The 24,639-nt window shown below is 54.4% G+C and overlaps 10 protein-coding genes across 10 annotated transcripts; 4 read left to right on the top strand and 6 right to left on the bottom strand.

Moving 5' to 3' along the window:
* Positions 1-563: 563 nt before the first annotated feature.
* On the bottom strand, positions 564-2,612 carry AYL99_03078 (hypothetical protein; the record flags this gene model as incomplete). Its single annotated transcript, XM_018834594.1, has 2 exons — positions 564-2,034; positions 2,083-2,612. 2 exons carry the CDS (start codon positions 2,610-2,612, stop codon positions 564-566), a joined length of 2,001 nt encoding a protein of 666 aa, XP_018697218.1.
* A 939-nt stretch (positions 2,613-3,551) lies between these two features.
* On the top strand, positions 3,552-4,544 carry AYL99_03077 (hypothetical protein; the record flags this gene model as incomplete). Its single annotated transcript, XM_018834593.1, has 2 exons — positions 3,552-3,963; positions 4,072-4,544. 2 exons carry the CDS (start codon positions 3,552-3,554, stop codon positions 4,542-4,544), a joined length of 885 nt encoding a protein of 294 aa, XP_018697217.1.
* A 1,451-nt stretch (positions 4,545-5,995) lies between these two features.
* AYL99_03076 (hypothetical protein) lies at positions 5,996-7,890 on the bottom strand (the record flags this gene model as incomplete). Its single annotated transcript, XM_018834592.1, has 2 exons — positions 5,996-6,271; positions 6,337-7,890. The coding sequence occupies 2 exons, from the start codon at positions 7,888-7,890 to the stop codon at positions 5,996-5,998; spliced, it is 1,830 nt and encodes a 609-aa protein (XP_018697216.1).
* A 1,580-nt stretch (positions 7,891-9,470) lies between these two features.
* AYL99_03075 (ubiquitin-conjugating enzyme E2-16 kDa) lies at positions 9,471-10,240 on the bottom strand (the record flags this gene model as incomplete). Its single annotated transcript, XM_018834591.1, has 5 exons — positions 9,471-9,610; positions 9,666-9,849; positions 9,907-9,936; positions 10,033-10,078; positions 10,197-10,240. The coding sequence occupies 5 exons, from the start codon at positions 10,238-10,240 to the stop codon at positions 9,471-9,473; spliced, it is 444 nt and encodes a 147-aa protein (XP_018697215.1).
* Positions 10,241-11,455: 1,215 nt separating this feature from the next.
* AYL99_03074 (hypothetical protein) lies at positions 11,456-12,736 on the bottom strand (the record flags this gene model as incomplete). The annotated part of the gene is made up of 1 exon (XM_018834590.1): positions 11,456-12,736. The coding sequence occupies one exon, from the start codon at positions 12,734-12,736 to the stop codon at positions 11,456-11,458; it is 1,281 nt and encodes a 426-aa protein (XP_018697214.1).
* Positions 12,737-13,324: 588 nt separating this feature from the next.
* AYL99_03073 (flap endonuclease 1, variant) lies at positions 13,325-14,714 on the top strand (the record flags this gene model as incomplete). The annotated part of the gene is made up of 5 exons (XM_018834589.1): positions 13,325-13,337; positions 13,385-13,470; positions 13,523-13,536; positions 13,580-14,141; positions 14,193-14,714. The coding sequence occupies 5 exons, from the start codon at positions 13,325-13,327 to the stop codon at positions 14,712-14,714; spliced, it is 1,197 nt and encodes a 398-aa protein (XP_018697213.1).
* A 1,212-nt stretch (positions 14,715-15,926) lies between these two features.
* Positions 15,927-17,088, top strand: AYL99_03072 (histone H1/5; the record flags this gene model as incomplete). Its single annotated transcript, XM_018834588.1, has 7 exons — positions 15,927-16,023; positions 16,109-16,134; positions 16,286-16,308; positions 16,380-16,510; positions 16,568-16,632; positions 16,692-16,907; positions 16,966-17,088. 7 exons carry the CDS (start codon positions 15,927-15,929, stop codon positions 17,086-17,088), a joined length of 681 nt encoding a protein of 226 aa, XP_018697212.1.
* A 950-nt stretch (positions 17,089-18,038) lies between these two features.
* Positions 18,039-20,065, bottom strand: AYL99_03071 (hypothetical protein; the record flags this gene model as incomplete). The annotated part of the gene is made up of 3 exons (XM_018834587.1): positions 18,039-18,585; positions 18,742-18,779; positions 18,905-20,065. 3 exons carry the CDS (start codon positions 20,063-20,065, stop codon positions 18,039-18,041), a joined length of 1,746 nt encoding a protein of 581 aa, XP_018697211.1.
* Positions 20,066-20,663: 598 nt separating this feature from the next.
* On the bottom strand, positions 20,664-22,328 carry AYL99_03070 (T-complex protein 1 subunit delta; the record flags this gene model as incomplete). The annotated part of the gene is made up of 2 exons (XM_018834586.1): positions 20,664-22,223; positions 22,278-22,328. The coding sequence occupies 2 exons, from the start codon at positions 22,326-22,328 to the stop codon at positions 20,664-20,666; spliced, it is 1,611 nt and encodes a 536-aa protein (XP_018697210.1).
* Positions 22,329-22,712: 384 nt separating this feature from the next.
* Positions 22,713-24,363, top strand: AYL99_03069 (26S protease regulatory subunit 7; the record flags this gene model as incomplete). Its single annotated transcript, XM_018834585.1, has 7 exons — positions 22,713-22,807; positions 22,861-22,975; positions 23,024-23,833; positions 23,898-23,978; positions 24,034-24,063; positions 24,115-24,188; positions 24,249-24,363. The coding sequence occupies 7 exons, from the start codon at positions 22,713-22,715 to the stop codon at positions 24,361-24,363; spliced, it is 1,320 nt and encodes a 439-aa protein (XP_018697209.1).
* Between the last annotated feature and the right edge of the window lie 276 nt (positions 24,364-24,639).

The raw sequence follows: 24,639 nt of genomic DNA, 5'->3' as shown, positions 1-24,639 counted from the left end.
CACGACTTTTTGGGATACTATTCACCAGTTTGGGAGGGGGCGAGGAGTTAAGACGGAAAGAAAGCCGGGCATTGTTATCATTATTATCATTAGAAACGATGGTCGCGGGCCAGAAATGGATACAATTTTTCACAGGAGTTACGCAATCTTGAAATCTTCTTCGATATCGGTCTGGAACTCTGTTTGTCAAAAGAACGAGTTATCGTGATCATTCCCGGCGAGCCATCTATGTGACATGGTGGCGGTCGAACCATGTTTATGTCGGCATAGAAAGAAAGAAAGAAACAGAAGCCCAAGCAGTTGTTTCTCGTGCAGAAAGGACTCGATCGAACTCGACACATCATAATCTAGTCACACACAAAAGTAGTTGGATTCCCTTACGCAAGAAGCTTGTGTGTGGGAGAGAAAAGGAAGACGGAATATCGAAGGACGAGGTCTGTCTGTGTAAATAGATCTCCTTTATATATATCCACATACATGGCTGCCACATCCCAGCCGCTGTTCTGCCTGCCTGCCTGTCTATCTATATATCAATATATCTATCTATCCATCGCCAGCCCGATCTAACCCGCGCCCGGAACCCACGTGCCGTTGCCATGCCACACCGCCGGCGCCGTGAAATCGCCGTACCACTCCCCGGCCGCAAAGTCGAGCCTCTTCACGTACGCGAATCTGAAGAACTCGGGCTCTTGGCTCACCCGCCTCGTCCATTGGAAGGTCATGTCGTCTGGCTTGAAGGCGCGGAAGCGCAGGACGTCGTTGACGAGCACGCCGATCCCGTCGAATGCTGATGATGACGAGGATGATGATGATGATGATGACAGGGCGAAGTCCCCGTCGAAAGTGAACGTGATGTTGTTGTTGTCCCCGCCGACGACCGGCGCGCTGGACAGGTGTGGTACTAGGCTGCCAACCGCGCCACCGTCTTGGAGGAGCTGGCCCGGCGTCTGGAGGATGCTGTCGAAGCCCCACCGCGCGACGCCGTTGATGAACAGTCCGACCAGGATGCCCTGGTACAGCAGGCTCGGGCGGGTCTGGAGAGACGTCCCCGGCAACAAGATCAGGGCCAGGATGTAGTGGTGGATCCGGAGGTTCATGCCGGGGATCAAAACAAGCGCCGTCAACAACACGCCCACGACGCCGTAGAAGAGCAGATACCGCGGCATCCGACCTTCGGTTCTAAAGCACCAGGCCTGCCCCACCGCAATGACGAGGATGATGCCGACGATCAGCGACAGCGCCAAGATGGCGCCGGGCTGTTGCTTCAAGTCGTGCGGAGTCAGCCGCGATATCGGGATGCGGTCGAAGGTGACGTTGTTGAGTGCTCCGACCCAACATCCCCCGAGCCAAAGCACAGTCCTCTCGATGGGCGCCTTGAGATCGGACAAGGTCCGGCGAACACAGTACTGGTAGATGACATGGCCCACGAAGGCCGCCGGCAGAAATCGTCTGAATGCCAGCGAGACCGCGTCGGCGTAGTCTTGGTAATACGGGGGATCCGATATCAGGGCCACGTGGAAAAAAACGCCGACGAATATTGACCAGAAAAACGTCACCGCCGAGGTGACGAAGACGGACAAGATAGAAGTGATCAGGAGCGACGTGCCCAAGAACGTCCACCGAGAATCCTTACACGCGGCCGTTGCCGAGCTGGACGAGTTGAAGGTGAAGGAAAGCGGGAAGTTGGATGGGAATCCAATGCTGAGGATCCCGTGGGCGTCAACACTGGGGAAGTTGGATCGCTCTCCCGTGCGCAACACCACCCCACAACCTCCTCTGGAGTTGGTCGTGATTCCGGCGTGGATGGCCGCGGCACAGATGAAGGAATCTCCGCGATAGACGGCGGAAGCAGGATCCTCAAGACGTTGTGGTCCTCCGACCACGAGGCTTCGGTAATTGACTTCCTGAGATCCAATGAAATGAGGCTCAAGTAACATGACGTCTTTACAACCAGCCGGGCAAATGAATGCGAAATGGTTGTCATCGAAAGGACGGCATTCCTGGCCGTCCAACCCGCAGGCGGTGCTGTTGGCCCTGTGGAAGGTTAATCACAGTTCATACTTGTCGCATCCAAACACATACCATAGCCGAGATGTACAGTCTAGCCTGATCGGTTGGCCATCGGCGGAATCAATGCTCGATATCACCGACTTTGGAAGCGCTAAAAGAAACATGCCACTCCACGAAACATAGAGAGCAAGCAGGGCCAAGAGCTTGAGCCATCGACCGGGCAAAATCCGGTCAAGGAGCCGGTCGCACGCATCCTGGAGCCACTCGGAAGATTGAACGTGGTAGACTCGAGGAGGCTGAGGGCCTCTAATCCATTTCGAAACAGCTTGGAAGGGGGACTTGGATTTAAGTAGCCGGTTTTGGCGTGCCCAAGAGAACCCGTCGCCATCAGCTGGAGGAGCAATCAGAATGCTTGCTTCTTCTCGGTCATAGTCTTCTAGTTCGGCTGGGCCAAGGAGGCTCTCGCGGCTGGAACCGACCCTCGAAGGGTCGACCACGTGCAGGTTGCGCAAGGGATGGCCACCGTTCGAGTTTCCAGGTTCGTATGACGGTGAAGATACGACGGAAAAATCTGGAGAGGGCGACAATGCTCCGTCCGACATTATCTGTACTGCCTTTTAGTTCTCTGTGGCCTTCGCCCGGGATTCTTCCAGCGTTAACTTTTGTGGTTCGGTTTGCAGATTCCTGTACAAGTGCAGCAAAAATAAAACAAAGTAAAATACAACAGATTGTAGGTCTAACTGCAGTAACAGATGTCCAGCACCAAAACCAGAGATGAGTCGAGATCAGCGACTGGCAGCATGGTATATGCTCCAATACACTTTCAACAGCAGGTACAAGCAACGTCCAAAATCACAACTCCGACATGTTGTCGGCCCCTCTCCTAGCCAGCTAAGCGCGCGCAAAGCTTTTACAGCAAGGCACACACGAGACTGGAAGAAGACGTGCAGGAACAGGAAAATTTGGCTCGAGGCTGCAAGGGAGGCGTTATTGAAAACAACAGCACAGCGTCGTTGTCGTTGTCGTTGTCAGTGTCGTCGTCGCCCCCGTCGTCGTAAAATGAACAGAGGCAAGTTTGCCGAATACGCGGATAGCTGTGGAGTCTTCGTCCCTCCAATGCGCGTATTCCGTCCGACTATCAAACAAATCTCCCCTGGCTCCCAACACAGCCTCACTAGCCACGGCCTCTCTCTCGCCCGTACATCTTTCCTTGCTAGACTCGATACATCGACTTATCCGACGCACTCAATCGCACTCTTTCTCATGGTCCCCACCACGTAACTGTAGAGATGCATGCCAACCTCCTGGTGTCCAGCCAGGCAGCCGGCAAAGAAAAAAGCCAAAGAGGGAGGAGACCGCTGGGTATATATTGAAGGTTCACATCTTGAAGTGCTCGAATGCTCCCGTCTCCTTTTCAGTGCTTTTCAAAGGGTGATTTTCTCGTCCTTGCTCGACCTATTTCCCTCTATCTGTTCCCCCCGTCTCTCCTCTCCTCCTCCACTACCAGAAGAATTTTGATCTGAACAGCCGAATCGACCACAATGGCGCATGGCCACTCGGACTTCAAGCTCTACCGCTACGACCCCTCCCTCGCCGCAGCCGTGATCTTCGTCACCCTGTTCGCTCTCGCATCTTTCCTCCACACGTACCAGCTCCTCCGCACACGGACATGGTTCATGATACCCTTCTGCGTGGGTGGGTACTTTGAGGCCATCGGGTACGTGGGCCGGGCGGTTGGGTCTCAAGAGAGCCCGAATTGGACCGTGGGCGCATACGTGGTGCAGTCGGTCCTCATCCTCGTGGCTCCCGCGCTGTTCGCGGCCAGCATCTACATGCAGCTCGGACGGATCATCGTGCTCACAGACGGGACGAGGCTGGCCATTTTGAATCCGAGGTGGTTGACAAAGATATTCGTGGGGGGCGATGTCTTCTCGTTCTTGCTGCAAGCGTCTGGTATGTGTGTCGGTTGGCTCGTGAGAGCATGCTCTCTCTCCCCCCCCTCTCCCTTTCTTCCCTGCATCGTCCATTGATGGCCAACGCGTTTACACTCTTCTCATCCAGGTGGCGGAATCATGGCCGGCGGCACCGAGTCGTCCATGAACACGGGCAAGAACATCATCATCGGCGGCCTCATCCTGCAGGTCCTCTTCTTCTCCTTCTTCGTCGCCGTCGGGGTGACCTTCCACCTACGACTGGTCAACAACCCCACGGCGCGGGTCCTCGCCAACGCCGACGTCGCGGCCGCCTGGAAGAAATACATGTTCGTCCTGTACGGCGGCAGCGTGCTCATCCTCGTACGGTCTGTCTTCCGGCTGGTCGAATACGGCCAGGGCAACGCCGGCTATTTGATCTCGCACGAGGTGTTTCTGTACGTCTTCGACGCCGTGCTGATGTTCAGCACGATGATTCTCTTTGCCGTGTTTCACGGCAGCGAGCTCAACGCGTTGTTGAAAGGGGGCAGTGGCAGGGTCGTGAGGAGGATCGTGTCGGTCTACAGCTTGAAAGGGAACGACAGAGGACGTGGCCTTCCGTGATTATGAATTCTGCAAGGGGACAAAAGTCATGGCTCTGTGCTTCGCTTCGCTATAGAGTCTCTTCAAAAGAACGGATGAATGTGGGGACGGTGCACACACACACACACACGGACCATGGTGTCGTTGTTTAGTTGACTCAAGGATGCATTATCGGCGGGCCTGGTTTCGGCCTTAGGGTATCTTTCCTATGTGGCGCGGCGCGCGGGAGAAAAGTAGCTGGTGGGATTTTTATTTTCCAGTAGATTGGGATCGCTGTTCTGACAGAAATGTATGATTTTAGTATTTACAGACTAAGATGATGAGATTGTCATCTACCCGTGCCCGCGGTACACAGCACGCTCAAGGTAGTCTGACCCAGTTATGCAGCAGAAGTAATTGTCACCACAACAACTGCTCACGAACAGCAGCGTAATGAATCTTTATTGATTTGCCCCATGTCGCGAGATGCCAACCAACAAACTATTGTAGTTTAGTGCTGGGGGTTCTAGTCACAGACGGGTAGCATACAAAATAGTTTCCTTCTGTCATCCATCCCTCGTCCTCAGTGAGTGGTGGACGTGGCCTTATTGAGAGAGTGAGAGCGCGAGAGAGACAGAGAGGAGGGGTTACATACATGTCATAAATCTCGTTCCAAGACGGGACGGGATCAGTGACAATCAATGCAGCAGCAAACCCCGGCGAGCGTCTCACCATCCTATACAATCGCAGGCCGGGAAATAGTGGACGAACAGCAATAATGATATGTAAAAAGAGACAGATGGTCAAAACACACACTCAACAGTGGAGCGAGGGCCGGCCAGACCAGCCAGACCAGCCAGACCAGCCAGCTAGCCAGCCAGCAGGAGGTACAAATGTATCATCCACAAGGGAAGCGACAGACAGGACGGGACAGGATAGGGCTATCTACGATACTGGTATAGTCGAACGTGTTCCGAGAGGTTCTTTTTTCGCCGTTTTCTGAAAAAAGCTTGTCATTTCTTTCTCTATCTTTCTCGCCTCGTAAGCCTCGTTCGTTGACCGAGTGATGGTGATGTGATAATGTATCATCAATGGTATCCTTTCTATATGTTAAAAAGCGTTGGTACAAGCCAAACAAACAGGACGTGACATGACAACCCCCCCTCTTGCTTGAAAGTGTGCCATTCATTTGCGCGTGTGTGTGTATGAGTGGCAGAGGACACGAATGTCCGATCCGTCCGTTGTTGTTGTTGTTGAGGTCGGACTCATGGACGACGGTGGTTTCCCCCAACCGAAACGGTTCACCACCAGTCAGTCCCATGAGGCTTTTGGCTGCTGCCGCCCCAATTTCCCTGATTTTCCTAAAACAAGCCAAGGGCAGGCCTTGGCCTTGAGTCCAAGTATGTCCCTCCAGTATCCCAAGGTGCTATAACGCTTCTCAAATCACAACATAAGTGAGCCAAAGTGCAAAAGGGAAAAAAGACCCGGAGAGTTTAGAAGTTCTCCTTGCCCCATACGAATCGGAAGCCCTTGTCGCCCTCGCTATACATGTTACACAGTATGTGCAACTGCGAGCCCAGGCCCTTGGGACCGCAGAAGAACACACCCGCTTCGCCGGGGGAATGTAGTTTGCGAATCGCCCGGAAGACCATGTCCCAGTTGGGACGGCCAAAGTTGGTCGGAGTTCGTAACCCTGTGATGGCATCGGTGTCGCTGCTATTGAGCATGATGTTGTTGGCATCTGCGGCAGAGATCTTGGCGGTAAGGTACTGTAGGCGAGACAGTCAGCAAAATGTGCGTTGAAAATGAAGTCAAAGAGAAAAAGAAAACATACAGCGTGGATCTCGATCGAGTGTTGTTTATCTTGCGCTTCAATAGCCGTGAGCAGACTCTTGTACCACTCCAGAGACCCGAAGTCGCGGCAAATCCAGAAGAAGTAGACCTTTTTCAGCCGCGTGTTGTTGCCACCGCCTTGGCTCATGCGGTACCAGATAGACTTGAGGATACTGGCAAAGGGCGTGACTCCAATACCGGCGCCGACCAGCACCGCTGTTTCAAACTTGAACACATCCTCGGAGGCAGAACCGAAGGGCCCATCGACGTAGATCCGCGGGAGGAGCTTCTGCAAACCCCCGGGAGCCATGGAGACAACCTCAGAGCGAGCCTTCTTGGCACCGTCACCCTTACTATCGCCTCTCCCCTTGCTGTCTTCGCAGCCGAGCGCCTTACCGAGTGCCTTGGTGAAGTTGCCCACCATCCGCACATGCACCGAGATGTAGTCTTCTTCTGGCGCCGAGGTTAGGGTGAAAGGGTGGTACTGCCAGATGGAGACCTCGGGGCAGCAGAGGAAAATGTATTGGCCTGCACGGGTCTTCGTCTTCTCCTTATGCATCTGGATCTCCACCACGTTGCTGGGGTGTTGGATGACTTTGGTCACGTAGGTCTTGTGCCGGCCACGGATCTCGCGAAGGACTCGCTCCAGGAGATATGCGAAGCCTCCGTACATCCAGTACTCCCAGAAGACGCCCGTCCCGAAGCAGAACGGAGCGGTGTCGGCCTTGATCATGCAGAAGGCACCGTGGACGGACCAGAACACGAAAAACACAATGAAGAGGTGGTGGACGGACCAAAACCGCTCATAATTGGCACGCCGCGGCTTCTCAATGGACGTGAAGAGCATCGCCATCAAGGCGAAGAGCATGACATAGCCAGACCAGCCAGGGCCCGTGACAAAGTTGATCTTCAAGAAGCCGACGAAGCCCAGCTTCTGTTTGGCCGCAAGTTGTGCGAAGTTGTTCCAGTGGGCAATGGTGTGCACCCACGTGAAGAAGACGATCGAGTAGGCGACGAGCTTGTGGAAGGTGAGGTTCTTGTCGAACGGAACGATGCTGTTGAGAGGCGTCTGGCGGAGCAACGATATCAGCGTCCGACACACCGGGAAGAGGATCAGGGCGACGTCGAAGTGCAGGACCAGCGCGGCCGACCTCGCGATGGGATAGGTGATGCCGAATGTCGCCCGTGCCCCCGTCAAGTTGTCCTTGAGTTGGTAGTTCATGAAGCCGAAGCCGAAGACCAGTCCGTGTACCAGCACGAACACTCCCACCACTATCCGCCGCGAGCCCTCGTTGACCATCCACCTCTCGAACTTTTCTCTCATGTTCAGGTCCCGGGGCGCCTCGCCACTCACTTCGCCAGACAGCAGCATCCTCGACAGAGGAGTTGATCGTGTGCGGTCCGCCATCGAGGATGTTGTCGACGACGTGTTTGACCTGGCCAACGGCTTCTCGAGGTAATACATTGGAGCATTATTGTGCGTCGTTGTGTTAGACCGTCCCAGCGGCTTCTCGTAGAAGTAGGAAGGATAGGGCGGTGGCGTCGAGGTATTCATGACGGGCAGGTGATAATGTACAGTTCCAGAGCTGCGGTCCAGAACAACCTGATACGATTCTGTTTCCAGTGACGGTCCACTGCGCACTGCAATTCGGCGACCGAGGTTGTCGCAGGGTCAGAGACGAGTTCGCACGACGGTTTCGAAACACGGTCTTGACACAGTATTAGTATGAAGGAAATGACCGCCTCACTAAGGGACTTGGGTATACTCGCCTCGTACACCAGGAAACCTGGCGAGTCTTAGCACCCGTACGAGCGTGTCTCGGCGTGTCAGAAGCGAAATGAAAAGTGTTCAACACCGAAATGGCTATCCAAACGGTCCAAAGAAGGCACACCGGGGCCTGGGCAGAAGAGAAAAGATGGTGATCAGCACAAGGAAACAGGAAGATCAGAAGGAACCTGGCCACAATTGAAGTATTAACCTGACATTTCTCCCCTCCTTTCCCCCTTGGGCGCTTCTCGCTACACGATGGACCTCAGCGGCCATGGCAGAGTTTGTCGACCTTTTTTTCTTTCATGCAATTTTCAGGGGGAGGTTCTGGCAGGTGCAGATCCCGCGAGCCAGAAATCAATCGGAACACAGAGTCCAGTGCTGGGATATCCACATGGTCGCTGGAGACAGCGTGACAGGCGTCGAGACCCGACGAGAAAGCGAAAGCCAGATGCTGTGGACGAAAAGGTCGAGAGAAGGGCATTGGAAGACGATGATTTGGCGGTGATGCGTGGTGGATGAGGCCTGGTGAAACGCGCCAGGGGTTGGAGAGACTCCCAAACGGGCCAGCCGACGCCGGACAACCAACTCTTTGCCTGTCCCCGTCCTGTTTGCCGCTCAGCCTCCTTGTTTCAGGCGATGCAAGGCTTTCCTACACATTGCTACGTAGGATCCATCCAGGTCCATCAGATCCATCAGGCCACGCAACCTTGGCCAGTTCTGGGTCAGTTTTGTCGAGGCACGTGCCTGAAGCCTCGTCCATCGTCGGAGCGCGGCCTTCGCAAGCCGAACAACTCCTCTAATTGGGTGGCCAGGTGGTGTCCTATCAATCCTGGCCATGCATGCGGTCATTTCGCAGCTTACGGATTATTCCTGGAGGGCTTGGGGGGGCGAGGCGGCTGCAGCATCGAATCTCAGGCGTCGACGCCCCTCTTGACGTGATCAACGAGCGTCGAATTGCAAATGGACGAGCTGCAACAGGTGATCAAGGAAGAAACACACACGGCGGGATAAGCAAGAAGCACAGTTTGTCAGTTATCCATCAAGCACCCCCTGGTGTAATGCATCATAAGAGTTCATCCGAAGATCGTGCTGCTGGACATAAACATCCCTCCATAACGTCTGCGCCTGTTTCTCCCGTTGCTCGTCGTTGCATCCCTTGGCGTAATGCGTATGTCATCCTCGGCCAACCGCATCCGTGGAGTCGCGGGTCATCTAGCAAAACCCTCGTGAATGGTTGTTATCGTCACCATTGCTCCGTGCCGAACGCTGTCAACCCTCGTCTGAACAAGCACTATTGCCTCCCCTGCTGTTTGGCACTGCCGAGCACCGCCCTGCAACAGCCACCGCCCGTCCTGCTATGTGAACTAGATCGCAAACTTTCTTGTCCATTCCCTGGCGGTTGCTTCGTATCGAGCACGGTCGGTCTTGTAGACATGAGCAATCTCCGGAACAAGTGGATCGTCGGGGTTAGGGTCGGTAAGCATCGAGCAAATGGATAGAAGGACTGTTCCATGGTTAGCCCCAGCATGTCCCATCAGGCAGGCGGGAACCGTGCAAACCTTTCGATATCGTCAGAGCAGGGCTCCACTGGTCTCGGAGAATGTCCAGGCAGATGCTGCCGTTGGAGTTGATGTTGGGGTGATAGATTCGAGTCGTGAAGTTGACCTTGGGTGGCTTGAAGGGGTAATCTGTAGGGAAATGGATGGCCAGGAAGAAGACACCGCCTTGGAATGGGCTGTCACTCTGAAGAGGCGGTCAGTCCCGAAATCGACCTGGTCAAGGGGAACAATGATGACTTACGGGACCCATGATCGTTGCTTGCCAGTGAAACTGTTGTTAATATTAGCTGAATATTCCAGTCCAACAAGCGACATCCGCTCAACCGCCTCGTCGGTGGCCGGCGGCTTTCGAGGACTGTGTACTCACCAGGTCATCTCCCATGGGACCGGCTGAGCATGAGGAAGGGGGGTCACTGCATCCGATATTGTCAGTATAGCCGTTCCGCCAAAATCCCCCCATATGATCTTATCAGGCCCTTTTTTTGCCTCGTGCAGCGTGCTGCGGCACTTCGAGGGGCAGATCGGACTCACCGGCCAAGATCTGTGAGTTCCTTGTTGATTCGCTTCAGAGCCATGGCTGAAAATGTGTCGTAGGGAGAGTGTTTGAGGACAAAGATGGTCGATGTCGAGCGGGACGTGGGGCTGCGATCTGAGTCAACCTTGTTTGGTAATAACGTCGAGAGGAGAAAAGGATGGCATACGAACCAGAGGAATGTGCAGACTGGAGAGATTAAGGATTAGAGGAGTTGATGAGGTTATCGCGGTAAAGTAGACAGCAGTGTTAGGACGTTTGTTCCCAGGTGGTTGTTATGTAGTCAAGTGGTGAAAGGGAAGAGAGATCGACTTTCCTTCAGCCGACTGGATCGCAGTTTAAACTGAAAGAAGGGCGTTCACGCTTGGCAGGCGGCAGAAGGTGCTGGACGCAGTAGTGGGCGGACAGGCGGGCAGAGCGAGGGGGGCAACTAATTAGTACCTAATAGTAGTCACCCATAGTAGTAGTGACTTCAGGTGACGCCGGTCGGGCGTGGGCGGTGCGTGGGTGTTGCCTTTGCCTGGAACGCCGGGTGCCCAATGATATCCACTTGGGCTTCAACTTTTCCTTGACTTCGCCACCACCCGGCAAGGCCATAGTTCCTTGTCATTAGATCTGGATCTGACAAAGCATAGCTGGCGACCTTGGAAAACCATCGTCAAATACTCCTCGAGAGGCCCGTTTATCCCCTCGCTGTCTTTTCCGCCTTCTGAGTCAGGAACACTGCATGCTTACCGGAGCACACGTGGCAATGACGCTACTATGTCACTTACGTTGTTATACAGAAACGAAGGTCAAGAATGAAGCTTTTTCTCTCGGAGAGTTTCCAGTCTATTTCCGTGTAGTAAATGCTATTAACTTTTCCTGCTTCAATTCCCGGCCAGGAACAGATGTGGCCGTGGAAGCTTGAGCTTGTGCCGCTCCAGTCAGTGCAAATCTGATACAAACCACAAACGTCCGAGTGCCAAACTGCTCCGTTGGATCCCTAAGCGTTTGAAGCATACAGGAGGAAACACGCCCATCGGAAAATAATACAGTCGGCTAGGTAGGATTATTGCATCAGGGAGGATTGTGTTTCCGTCGAATTGCAACCAGATCGCTCGCCTGTCCAGGTGTCGGACGGACCCGCGGTTGGGATGGCAAGGGTCTTTTCAGCGTCACTGAACAGCGTGTAGTCGTCCGGGGACCCGATAGAATGCGGATTTAGCTGGAACGGCAAAAACTAATTCAGATTCTGCTTTCAACAGTCAATCCGTCCTTAGCAAAACGCCTGCAGTCCGGTAATGGCCCGGCCCAGGATCAAGGCGTGTATATCACTCTGTCCCTCATATGTCTGCGTCACGAATAGATTTGCAACGTGCCGACCGATATGGTATTCATCGCTGACAGCGTTCCCTCCGAAGATCTCCTGAAGATGCCTGGCATTCACCAACGCTCGATCACAGTTTTGTCTCTTGATCATTGAAATCATTTCTGGAGTGACCTTTCCCTCATCCTTCAGACGACCGACTTGATACGCCGCGGCAAGTCCAAAGGCGGCGTCTGTAACGGCATCGGACAGCTTCTTTTGAACGAGCTGATACTTGGCAAGCGGGTTGTTCTTGAACTGCTTTCTCTCGAGGGCATATTCTCTGGCGCGACTGATGCAATCTTCGAGGGCGCCCATGGTCCCCCAGGCGATCCCATACCGCGCCGAGTTGAGGCAGGCGAACGGACCTTTGAGACCCTCAACGTCGGGGAACATGTTCTCCTTAGGCACGGGACATTCGTCGAGCTGGATCATGCCGGTTATCGACGCTCGAAGTCCGTTCTTGTCCTTCAAGGGTGGCGTCTCGAGGGTGCCCGGTGGACATTGCTCTCTCTCGATCAAAAATCCACGAATCTTCCCCGTTTCTTGCAGCTTCGCCCACACGAGCAGCACGTCCGCAATGGGGGAATTGGTGATCCAAGTTTTTGATCCCGACAGCGAGAAGTATCCTTCCTTCGACGGGTGCGGCTTCGCAGTCGTCTCCATTGAGCCTGGATCAGAGCCGTGGTTGGGCTCGGTTAGGCCAAAACAGCCAACCAGCTGCCCTCTGGCCAGCTTCTCCAAATATTTATCCTTCTGCTCTTGCGTCCCAAACTCATCTATGGGTCCCATCACCAGAGAGCTTTGGACAGACATGCCTGATCGGTACCCGGAGTCAACCCTTTCCACTTCTCGAGTTATCAGTCCGGCAGCAACGTTGCTCACGCCAGCACACCCGTAGCCTTTTATTGTAGCACCCAGTAGACCCAACTCGCCCATTTCCTGCAAGATGGTTTTGTCGTAGTCTTCCTTGCGGTAAGCTTCCAGAACTCTGGGCAGCAACCGCTCCTGGCAGTAAGAATGCGCCGTTTCTTGAATTGCTTGTTCTTCCTCGGTCAGAAAGTTCGACAAGTTGAGAGGGTCTTCCCATCGAAAGGCTGCCGCGGAGGACGCATGCCGGCGAGGAGAACGGGGCGCTGGCGGGGACAAGTGCGCCCGAGCAGCTCGACGAAGAAGGGAGCGAGACAACATCTGGAGGGACTCTACAGAAGGCGTGCAGAGGAAAGGAAGACAGACGAAACGAGAGCCTCAAGTTGAACAGAAAGGGCTAGATTTGTTGACGTGGAGATCAGCGAGGTGATTCAATACATGCTATATATTGGCAAATTGCCGAGGCGATTTCTTAATGCGCCCCCGAGTCGAAAGATTGAAGAATCTCCGAGGCGGCGGAGGGGTTCAGCCACAGAATGTGTCGGAGACAGAGGACTTTGCACGAGCGTTCAGAGGACTCTCTTCAGGGGGTTGAAGACCTTGGTGTTTGGCAATGGCTTCTGAGAAGGATGTGCATGTCCGCCTCTACAGAGTACATGTCGGGTCGCCGCAGGCAAGACTGCACTACCCAGCCTTTGGACTCGGCAGTACTCAAGGGCCCCGTGACTTCGGAGGGTCTGGACGAGCGCAAGCGCAGTTATGCACGTCATCCACTGCTCGTCCTGCAGGCGGCGCGGAACGCGATTCTACGGATCACTTTACGCGCACTTTTTGACCTCCACCTTCTTGTCATGCGATGCACCCACCGCCCACTCAACTGATCTGTGAAAGTTACAACGCCCTGAAACGATGGGTATCAAACGTATGTTGCATTGCTCCGCTGGATGTCAGAAAGCTCACTGCGAATAGAACTCTACCATGTCATCGCCGAGGAGGCGCCCGACGCCATCAAGACTGGGGAGATCAAGAACCACTTTGGGAGGAAGGTTGCGATTGTACGTGATTGCTCTATCTAGCTGATGCCTTGAACTAACAGGGACTTGCTAGGATGCGTATGCTTCGTATAACCTCCCGAATCGGCGAACAGGCAACTGACTCTCACAGATCCATGAGTATCTACAGCTTCCTGATAGCGGTCCGCTCAGATGGCCAACAGCTCATGTCTGACACGGGCGAGACCACGTCCCATCTCATGGGCATGTTTTACCGCACTTTGCGAATGGTCGACAACGGCATCAAGCCACTCTACGTTTTCGACGGCGCGCCCCCCAAGCTCAAATCTGGAGAATTGGCGAAGCGTTTTGCTCGAAAGAACGAAGCGAGTGACCAACATGAAGAGGCAAAAGAGACGGGCACGGCCGAAGAGGTGGAGAAATTTTCCAGGCGCACAGTCAGAGTCACGCGAGAGCACAACGACGAGTGCCGGCGGCTGCTCAAGCTGATGGGCATCCCCTATATTGTCGCTCCTACGGAAGCCGAAGCCCAGTGTGCAGTTCTAGCGCGTGCAGGTAAAGTGTACGCGGCAGCGTCCGAGGACATGGACACGTTGACGTTCAACTCGCCAATCTTGCTCCGGCACTTGACATTCAGTGAACAGCGCAAGGAACCCATCCAGGAGATACACCTGGACAAGACCTTGGAGGGGCTCGGTATGGACAGGGACCAGGTATGGACCTCACGAAAATCACGAACAGGTCCGGTCAGCTAACCTCACCAGTTCATCGACCTATGTATACTTTTGGGGTGCGACTATCTGGATCCCATCCCCAAAGTCGGCCCGAACACAGCGTTGAAGCTCATCCGCGAGCACGGCTCCCTGGAAGGGGTTGTCGAGTTCATTGAAAATGACGCCAAGAAGAGATACACGATTCCGGAGGACTGGCCATACAAGGAGGCGAGAGAGTTGTTTCTGCACCCTGACGTGCGATCTGCCGATGATCCAGAATGTGACTTCAAGTGGGAAGCCCCTGACATCGAGGGTCTCGTCCAGTTCCTCGTTCATGAGAAGGGTTTCAACGAGGATCGCGTCCGAAGCGCGGCTCAGAAACTGCAGAAAAATGTTAAAACCGCTCAACAGTCGCGGCTCGAGGGGTTCTTCAAAGCCGTGCCCAAGACCGAAGAGGAGAAGAAGAGCCTGAAACGCAAGCACGACGAGAAGATCGCGGAGGCTAAGAAGAAAAAGAAGGAAGACGCCAAGACTAAGAAGGAGTCCAAGTCCAAGGCGCACCTGTCGACCTGAGAGGGATTGCCCGAGGAAGCGTGGACGGTATATTTGGGAGATTCGGGCATGCAGTTTATGACGCATGAGGTTATGGGCAAAGGCAGGGTTCAAAACTACTGTGTACAACACAGACCTGAGGGCACACACAGCATGGCGTTTTGCAGTGGACGGCTCACGCCACGCTATTCACTCTCGTATCATTGCGCTGGGCACAGATTACAGAAGGTTGAGATAGGATTGGCTCTAACCTGTCCGGGAACATCTCACATGATCCGGCAGATCGGATCCTCTCAATCCCAATGGCTGAGCTTGATCCATCCTCCCCTCCAGTTTTTCTGGAGGTATGAGCGGGAGAAAGCCAGCATTCACAGCGAACTGCGTGTTCATAATGTCACGATCCGTTGTGAATCCCTCTTGAATGACTCCAAGTCGCCACATGGACAGATGACCAGAAGGGATTTTTCCGTGACTTGGCCCAAGCGCGTCCGCAGCAGGAAGTATGTAGGAACAGTAACATGCCGAGTGACAGACAGGGTTGCAGTCATCGTCAACATCGCGGCAGGGACCTTGAATCATGAGACAAGCTCGACACAGGCAGCTTAGGTATCGAGTTACGACATCCCCATGGACATCGATAAGGAAATCCCATAGGAGGGTGATGTGCACGGGATAGGATACGCACACAAACTCAGACACAGGCTACAGGGGTGTGTGGCGTGAAGTGGAGTGGAGTGGAAGGGAAAGTGAGAGGAGAGGAAATCAAAACAACAAAAGTGGGAAAGAGGAGAGAGAACAGAAAACCAGATCACGGAATAATGGGGGGGGGGAGCAGGGAGGTAGGTCGGAGCGAGGACTCTTGGTGTGGCCGCGCGTGATCTGGCTGTTGTGTGTTGTTGATGATGATCCGCTGGGGGGGAGAGTTTCTGGGTGCGTGTCGCCTTTGTCCTGGGCGGGTGGGCGGACAGCAGCTGGGTTTTTTGGGTTCCGCTGGCTGCCGGACCTGATTGGCTGAAGACCAGTGCTGCTCGCGGGATCAACCACACGTCACATGCGAGGTATAAAGCATGCGCCGTGTCCCCCGCCCTCGCGCGCTCGCTGCAGCCATAGCCCATTCTCATCTCTCATCTTGCATCTTTCCTCTCAACCCAAAGCTCACCCGCCGCTCACTGTTTCGTCGCTTTTGTCCATCAATCAGCTTCTCAACCCAACTCAACATCTTCCATCATCACCATGCCTTCCAAAACAGTTGCTAGCCGCGCCGCCGCCCCGGCCAAGGAAACAAAGGAAAAGAAGCCTGCTGCCGCCCCCGCTCATGCCTCCTACAAAGGTGCGTTTGCCGCTCAAGGCACGGTCGCATCGCGTCGGACGCAAGTCCATCATTGTCGCGTGTCAATGCTGACTCTGTACATCAGACATGATCAAGGAAGCCATCCTGAACGTAAGTCTAGCTGCATTGCGACAACCTCGATGCCCTCCCGCGACCGCCGACCGTGCCGGCCTGTGTGAAGTGGAGGAGAGGCAGAAGAGCGCGTGGTTGTTGACAATTGTTTTACTGTCTGGTCATGATACTGACGCGTCTCAACATGCAGCTCAAGGAGCGCAATGGAAGCAGGTAAGCATCTCATCTACACCTCATCGTCGCCCCGCGATCCCAATCCAAGACCAGTTGCTAATTGAACCCAGCCGACAAGCCATCAAGAAGTATGTCAAGGCAAACAACAACATCACCGTTACGTCTGAGACCCAGTTCGACTCTCTGTTCAACAAGGCCTTGAAGACTGGTGTCGAGAAGGGTGACTTCCAACAGCCCAAGGGTATGGCAGTATCATCGCGTCGCCGAAGTCTAATCATACTGACTGTGTTTGCTGTAGGTCCCTCTGGGCCCGTGAAGCTGGCAAAGAAGGAGGCCAAACCTGCTGAGAAGAAGACGGTCAAGGTTCGTAGCACTGCACCCATCGTCCTCGGTCCCAGCATATACTGACCTTTTCCCCAAAGAAGGAGAAGGCCGCCCCTAAGGAAGCCAAGGAGCCCAAGGAGGCCAAAGAGGCCAAACCCAAGGCCCCCAAAACGAAGACTGTCGCCAAGCCCAAGACTGTCGCCACGAAAGCGAAGAAAGCAGCCGCCCCTAAGAAGGCCGCCGCCGCCGCCAAGCCCAAGGCCAACACTGCTACTAAGAGAGCACCCAAGACCAAGACCAAGGCTGAGGCACCGGTATGGAGTTGAAGTCCGTGCCGTCGCTCTGCGGATCGTGTTGCTAACCCTCAACCAGGCTCCTGCTGTTACGGAAGTCCCGACTGTTTTGAAGAAGACCAAGTCAGGTCGCGTGACCAAGCAAAAGACCGAACCCAGCTCAAAACCCAAGGCAACATCAAAGGCTAAGGCCCAGGCATGACCGGCTTACAAGGTCACAGCCCGGATCGAGATGACATGAAAGGTCCTGGGCTTTTCGACCACGTTGCTGTTATGACATGACATGTGCTGCTTGCTCTTTTTGTACCTTGTATTTGGGATCATGTCGATTGGTTGGGGGAAACATGCGGCTTGTATGGATGGATGGGCGTCAAACGAAGAGAGAAAGAAAGAGAGGGAGAAAGAGTGTGTGTGGTCATCGGTACCAGTCATCGCCATCTTACAGTCTCTCGCGTCATGAGGGTTCTTCGTCTGCTTTTTACGCTTGTACTGGGTATGTCTTACTGGGTCTCATTTTGGGTGACGTGGTCAGAAGGACTTGTGTTCACGGCGTTTGGGTATTTTTTGGGAACTGGACCATCAGGGGAGTGATCTGGGCAGTGTGGATAAGCGCTACAACAAGACCAACGACACCAAGGGCCGGTGGGAGGAAAGGATCTCTTATCGTGCATAGCTCTATGTCAGCGAAATGGACACGAGCTACATCCCCCGTGCAGATATCTGATACACACAAATCAAAACCCGCCTTAAACTTCAAGTTGCTTGTGGCTCATCGAAAAACGCATTATGCCTCTCTCACTCGGACGCTTTTGAGAATCTGAAGTGCTCGTTCTATAGAAATGGGGGGGTCCCATATGTTTGTAAGTCTCTATACCACTGGGGAGGTCGTTGTATATCGCTCAACAGGGGAGCAGATGAAGAAGTGTGACGCTATTCTGACCGCGTAGACAGGATGTCCTTCTTGGGATTCTCGATATATATATATCTTGCTTTCCCAATATGGTCGGTCACTCACAGCTGCGAGCAAAATCGTGGCGCCCGCCACCATCACTCCTTGGCTTAGAGGAAACAGAAGAACGACCGGCCGACCAGCATGCCGTTGAACTCTCTCTCCGTTTGTCCCTTTCTCCAGCTCCTCCCCATCCCCTTCGGTCACTCCCTCGATCCTCCCAAAGGCATGCCACTGCTGCCGCGGCTGCTCCGGCGTTCCATCCAGCGCAGTTTCAGGTCCTGATTCCTCACCATCTGGAGGGTTAGCTTGGGCTGGCTGTCGGCCATGACGGCCTCGCAGCGGTGACGGACGTGGTCGGGCGTCTCGTCTGGGTGGACGGGGACGGCCTCGCAGCGGTAGTGGGCGAAGATTGTCATGAACACGCTCACAAACTCGACCTGCGACATCTTCTGGCCTGGACACGACCGCGGCCCGGACGACCACGGCAGGTACGTGCCCTTGGGCATCGTGCGGAGGGCCTGCGCGATGGTGTAGTCCGGGTGGGTGCGCGAGGGCGCCACCACGTCCGCCGGCGGCGAGACGAACCATCGCGACGGGCGGAACGTGGTCGCGTCGTCCCCCCACGTCGACGGGTCAAGGTGCAGGCTCACCGTGTTGACGTAGATGATGGTGTTGGTCGGGATGTGGTACGAGCGGCCCGAGGGAGTCGTGATCGATACGTCGTGGCTCGAGTTCGTCTGTTTGGCGCTGTGTGTTTGGATTCTCGTCGTCAGTACGAAAGGGGCATTATTCTTCTCGCAACAATGGGGAGGAGGGGAAGAAGGAACAGGAACAGGAGCCTTTCAGCCACAAGAACAACAACAACAGGGCAGATGCTGGACTGTCCTGGAAGGACAAACTCACATGTGTGTCAAGGGCGGGAAGAGTCGCATCGTTTCCAGCTGTGTCGAGAAACATGGTCAGTGGCTGGCCTTCTTTTACGTATATTCTAGGAGCCATGATAGATAGATAGAGACGAGGTAATTCAACAAGATGGACCTTGTTCTCTGCGTCGCGAGAAACTTACCATCAGAGCCAAACACCGTGGTAGACGAGGGTATATCTCCATGTACTCCAGGTCATCGGCCCCGGCATCACCCACGACGGCGCTGATCTCCTCGTACAGCCAATCCTGCCATTCCGGATACGTGGCCAACAGGGCCAGCGCGTAGGCCATGGTGTTGGCGGTGGTGTCGAACCCGGCGCTGGTGAAGATGAAGAGGTTGCCGAGCATCTCCTCCTCCGAGAGGCCCTGCGAGCCGGCCTTGGACGAGTCCGAGAGCCGCACCAGCATGCTCATCAGGTTGCTCCGGGGCTCGGAGCTGTCGCGCTGCAGCGTGCGCTCGTTCTCCAGCATCGCCCGCGTGTGCAGCGGGAACTCGTTCTTCGCGTGCCCGATGAGCTGCCACGACGCCGCAAACACGGGCAGCGTGAGCAGCTTGGCCGGCAGCACGGCCGCTTCGATGACGTTTTCCACCACCGCCTTGGTCGCCTCCATGTACGTCGTGCGGTATCCCCGGGGCCGGCTGGACGTCTCCTCCTTCCACGGCTGCGAGATGCCGAATCCCGCCGCGCCCAGGACGTTGATGGCCACGCGCTTCATGCCGCGCATCGTGTCGTCCGTCACGCCACGGAGGTCGTGCATGTACGAGTCCAGCATCTCGCGGGCCTGTCGACACGACTCGCCGAAGACGAGCCCGCTGATCTTCTCGTTGATGTTGGGGGCGATGAGGCGGCGCTGGCGGGCCCAGTTCTCGCCGTTGGTGGTGATCAGGCTAGGGCCGAAGATGTTTAAGATGACGCCCGCGATGTCCGTGTTGGGGAAGTCCTTGATGCGCTTCAGCACCTCCGTGGCCAGTTCCGGGTCCATCAGGCTCAGCTCGTTGGAGCCGGCCGTCACGAGCACGAATGCCGGGCTACCCTTCTCGAAGAGGGCCGTCTTGTCGCGAAACTCGAACCCGTAGGTCGCGAGATTGATCGGTCTGTACACCCATGCCGGAAGGAACCTCTCGAAGAATGGCCGGAGGGGCACGGAGAGGATCATCCATATGGGGTGGTAGTTGTTGAACGGGAAGACGACGATGGGGAGGCCTGTCTTGCGCGCCGAGAGGTAGTTCTTGAAGAGGTTCCAGAGTGTGGAAGCCACCCACAGTCCATACAGCGTCACCAGCACCGCGATCCACGACATGTTGTGGCTTTTTCTCTTGGGCCAATTCAAGCTCCCAGATCTGTAAGATGTGTGTGTGTCTCTCCCGATCAATGGGCGAAATTGGAAGGGGGCAGGTTGTGATGTGCCCGTTATCTATATCGAGTATAAATATGGTATTTCAAGGTCATCCCACCATATATAACTCCGCCACCATGACACGGTGAGGCTTCTCAAAGCAGAAGAGAAACCAACCCCGTCGGTTGAGATAGGGCAAAGCGCTTTATCGGTTGTTTTAGGATCTGTAGTGTATGTTCCAAGCAGCTACTGGACGCCTGATTGAAAATACGAGAAAACCGCTCAGACACTTTGACGAACCACCACCATCAGCATTCTACTTGATCCTCCAGTGTCTAGGAGATAGCATAGCTCTGGTCAAGGATCCAGGATCTGGCTCGACAGAGCAACATCTACGTCCTACAAATGCCCAACCAGATATGGGCGGTCAAAAGGGTATATTCGTTCAGCGAGCCTCGCCATGCATTGAATCATTACATTTTCCTTAAGCCGCCGTGGGTCGCACGAGAAGTACGAGGTACACATGCACACTTCTATTCAGCTCTCTCTGGTCGTCTCTGCGTCACCTGGACAGCGCAATGTCATCTATCCGTAGAATCATCTTGACCGTCTCCGCTGCCAACTCGATAGCACTCGTGCTGACAAGCAGGGGCTGGAGCACTTTCTCGTCTGCAATGTTCGTCTTCACGCCGCCGCTTCTGATGCTCACCCCAGCGTTCCGTTCTCCCATGTCGTGTCGATGGCGAAGGTCCGTCACCACCTTGATGCTGTTAAGACCTGCGTTCTCCGCCAGCGTGGTCGGAATCACCTCCATCGCGTCGGCAAAGGCTTTCCAGCATATTGATTCCGTGCCTGTCAACTCCCGTGCCTGCTTGGCCAGTTGATGGGCGATTTCGATTTCGGGCGCACCGCCACCAGCGATCAGAGCCTTCTTCTTCACTAGACACCGGATGACACACAGAGCATCATGGATTGACCGCTCCGCCTCGTCCAGCACCAGCGTGTTGGCACCCCGAGCGACGATGGATACCGTCTGATGTTGTGGAGACGCCGTTCGAATACCCGTTACCTTGACGTACCGCGCTCCCGATGACTGTACTTCCTCCACCAGGTCGGCACTGCCGAGCTTGTCCTCGGTGAACGTGTCGACGTTGGCGATGGGTTTGCAGCCCGTGCTCTTGCACAAAAACTCCACCTCGTCCCGTTCGATGTCCTTGATCGCCATGATCTTCAGACGCGACAGGAAATGTAGAGAAAGGTCATTGACCGCGTCTCGCAGGATGGATTTCTGGATCAACAGAACATTGCACTTGGCCTTCTGGATTTTCTTGACCATATTGAGCAGGTATGTTCTCTCCTCTTTCAAGATCTTGTCCATTTGCCGGTAATCATTGACCACAATCTGGTTTTCCATATCCGGCTTTGGAGGGCTCAGCTGGAACTGAATCAGGGCGATCTTCGCTTTCTCTATCCTGGTAGGACCACCGCTGCTCTTGATGACCGGCTGATTGAGGACGAGTCCGTCAATCATTTCCGAGTCTTCGATTGTCCCGCCCACCTTCTTGATGATTCGGATGTTTCGTAGATCGACATTTTCAGCAGTCTTGGGGTCGATGGTCTTTAGCACTGCGTCGACCGCCATCGGGCCGAGCAGTCCCGAATGCTGCGACACGATTTTCGAAGAGAGGGATGTCGAGGCAGCTTGTAGTAGGGTGGTGCGATCAGAGAGCGAAATCGGTTGCGACATGTCCTGCAGAATTCTCACGGCGGCTTTGGAAGCCCTCTGGAACGATTCCGAAATAATGGTGGGATGGATGCCTTTGGCAAGTAATCGGTCTGCGGCTCCCAGGAGACTGCCTGCAATGACGACCACAGACGTTGTACCGTCGCCCGCCTCAACATCCTGCGCATTACTCAGGTCCACCAACATCTTCGCCGCAGGATGCATAACACTCATGCTCTTCAACATAGTACTTCCATCATTCGTGATGAGGTTCTCGCCTTTGCCCGACTGTATCATCTTGTCCATTCCTCGAGGGCCCAGGGACGTTCTGATGGCGTCGGCGACTGCCCGAGCAGCCATTATGTTGGCCGTCCGAACGGCCATCGGCTTCTCCTTGTCCTGGTAAAAACATTAGGGCCAACGTTGTTTGCACAGTCTGCGATCTGAACGAACCTTGAACGCCGCATTTCCCACGTTGCCCTGAATTCCCAACGCTGCAGCCATGGTGGCTACTCAGTAAGAAGAAAGTGAACTTGGCTGGAGAGTCCTGAGCCGGTGTCGCAATAGCCTCGTGAGGGAGATACACTTCATTGAATGCCTGTACAGGCGACATGAAATTTCCTCGAAAGTTGGAGAATCGAAGCGGGCCACGAGTGCGGTCTGTGGCTTACATAATGGGGATTCAGGCACCGCGCTGGCTGCGCGGACTACGGAGACCAGCATCATTCGCTTTGCTCTCGCATGCTCTTGTCAACACCCTCGCTGTCCCGTTCATTTCCATAATCTTCTCACAACCTGTACCGTCAGCTTCACGGTTACTTACTCCATCCATCGGTGTCCAGTCCTCCTTCCTAGTCTCGACTCCCGTTCTCCCCATATCCTCTCAAGATGCCCAGTGCCACCGGCCAGAACTGGGAGAAGTACCAGAAGAACTTCGCCGACGAAGATGTGCCAGAAAAGAAGATCACACCCTTGACAGAAGAGTATGTGTAGACCCACAAAGGCTGCGAGGATGTCCCGTATTGATTTTGTCTAGGGATATCCAGGTATTGAGAACATATGGAGCGGCGCCCTATGCTGCTGCGCTGAAGCAGATCGAGAAGCAGATCAAAGAGAAGCAACAAAGCATCAACGAGAAGATTGGCGTAAAGGTATGATAAGCTGCGCTTGCTTGGAGACGCATACTGACGCCTCTTCAGGAATCAGACACTGGTCTCGCGCCTCCTCATCTCTGGGATGTCGCCGCCGACCGTCAACGAATGCAGGAGGAGCAGCCGCTTCAAGTCGCCCGGTGTACCAAGATCATACAAGATGAAAAGGACAGCGAGAAGAGCAAATATGTCATCAACGTCAAGCAGATCGCAAAGTTTGTCGTCAACCTGGGGGAACGAGTCAGTCCTACAGATATCGAGGAGGGAATGCGCGTCGGTGTTGATCGCCAGAAATACTCCATTATGCTTCCCCTACCACCCAAGATCGACCCCAGCGTGACAATGATGACGGTGGAAGACAAGCCCGACGTCACGTATGGAGACGTCGGCGGCTGCAAAGAGCAGATCGAAAAATTAAGAGAAGTCGTCGAAATGCCGCTACTGTCGCCGGAGCGCTTCGTCAAACTCGGAATCGATCCTCCGAAAGGTGCCCTGTTATACGGACCCCCAGGCACGGGGAAGACCCTGTGTGCGCGAGCAGTGGCCAACCGAACGGATGCTACATTTATCAGGGTCATCGGGTCCGAACTGGTTCAGAAATACGTCGGTGAAGGTGCAAGAATGGTTCGCGAGCTCTTCGAGATGGCGCGAACGAAGAAGGCATGTATCATCTTCTTCGACGAAATTGACGCGATTGGCGGCGCTCGATTCGACGATGGTGCCGGGGGGGATAACGAAGTGCAACGAACCATGTTGGAACTTATTACCCAACTTGACGGTTTCGACTCGAGAGGAAACATCAAAGTCATGTTTGCCACCAACCGACCTTCGACGCTGGACCCAGCCTTGATGCGACCGGTAAGCTCCGGCCAAATGGTCAACTCACTACGCATGTCTGCAATTACTGATATTACCGCAACAGGGGCGTATCGACCGTAAAATCGAGTTCTCCCTACCTGATCTGGACGGCCGTGCTGGTATTCTCAGAATCCACGCCAAATCCGTGAGTAGTTTCTTCTGGAGTCCGTTGCAGAACGGTGCTGACTTGTGAAAACCAGATGTCTGTGGAGAGGGATATACGTTGGGAGGTGAGCAATTTCCAGCCTTTCACCGCGTTTGCATGGCTAACAGATTTGCAGCTCATAGCAAGATTGTGCCCCAACTCCACCGGTGCCGAGCTAAGGTCGGTCGCCACTGAAGCTGGAATGTTTGCGTGAGTCTTCTCTAACTTGCCAATGTTTGGCATGATGAATTAATTAACACTCGATTGCAGCATTCGTGACAGAAGAAAATTGACCTCCGAGTCCGACTTCCTCAAGGCAATCGACAAGGTTATCAAAGGGAACCTGAAGTTTGGAAGTACAGCGGCATATGCACAGTACAATTAGAGGGGGAATGGGTTCTTGGATCGTTTTCGAGCGTGCATTTCCTGGAGTTGAAACCGGAACGGCCCAGCAGACCACGGGTCCAGGGGCATGTACCATAAATTTGGAGCTAGAACAACGGGAGGGACTTATCGACCTCTTTTGCTTCAAGACGTGTATTAGCTGGAAGCCAGCCGGTATCTCCGTATTCCATTATAGCCTTCGTTGTGTATTCCAGCCACAATTTGAGGGCTGGCCATCGGCCGAAATCGATGTGCACAGCATCAGAGCAGCTAGTAA

This window comes from Fonsecaea erecta, assembly GCF_001651985.1.
Source record: "Fonsecaea erecta strain CBS 125763 chromosome Unknown Scaff2, whole genome shotgun sequence".
NCBI classification, from domain to species: Eukaryota; Fungi; Ascomycota; class Eurotiomycetes; order Chaetothyriales; family Herpotrichiellaceae; genus Fonsecaea; species Fonsecaea erecta.
Note: the sequence above shows the minus strand (reverse complement) of the source record. Positions and strands in the feature narration are given on the sequence as shown.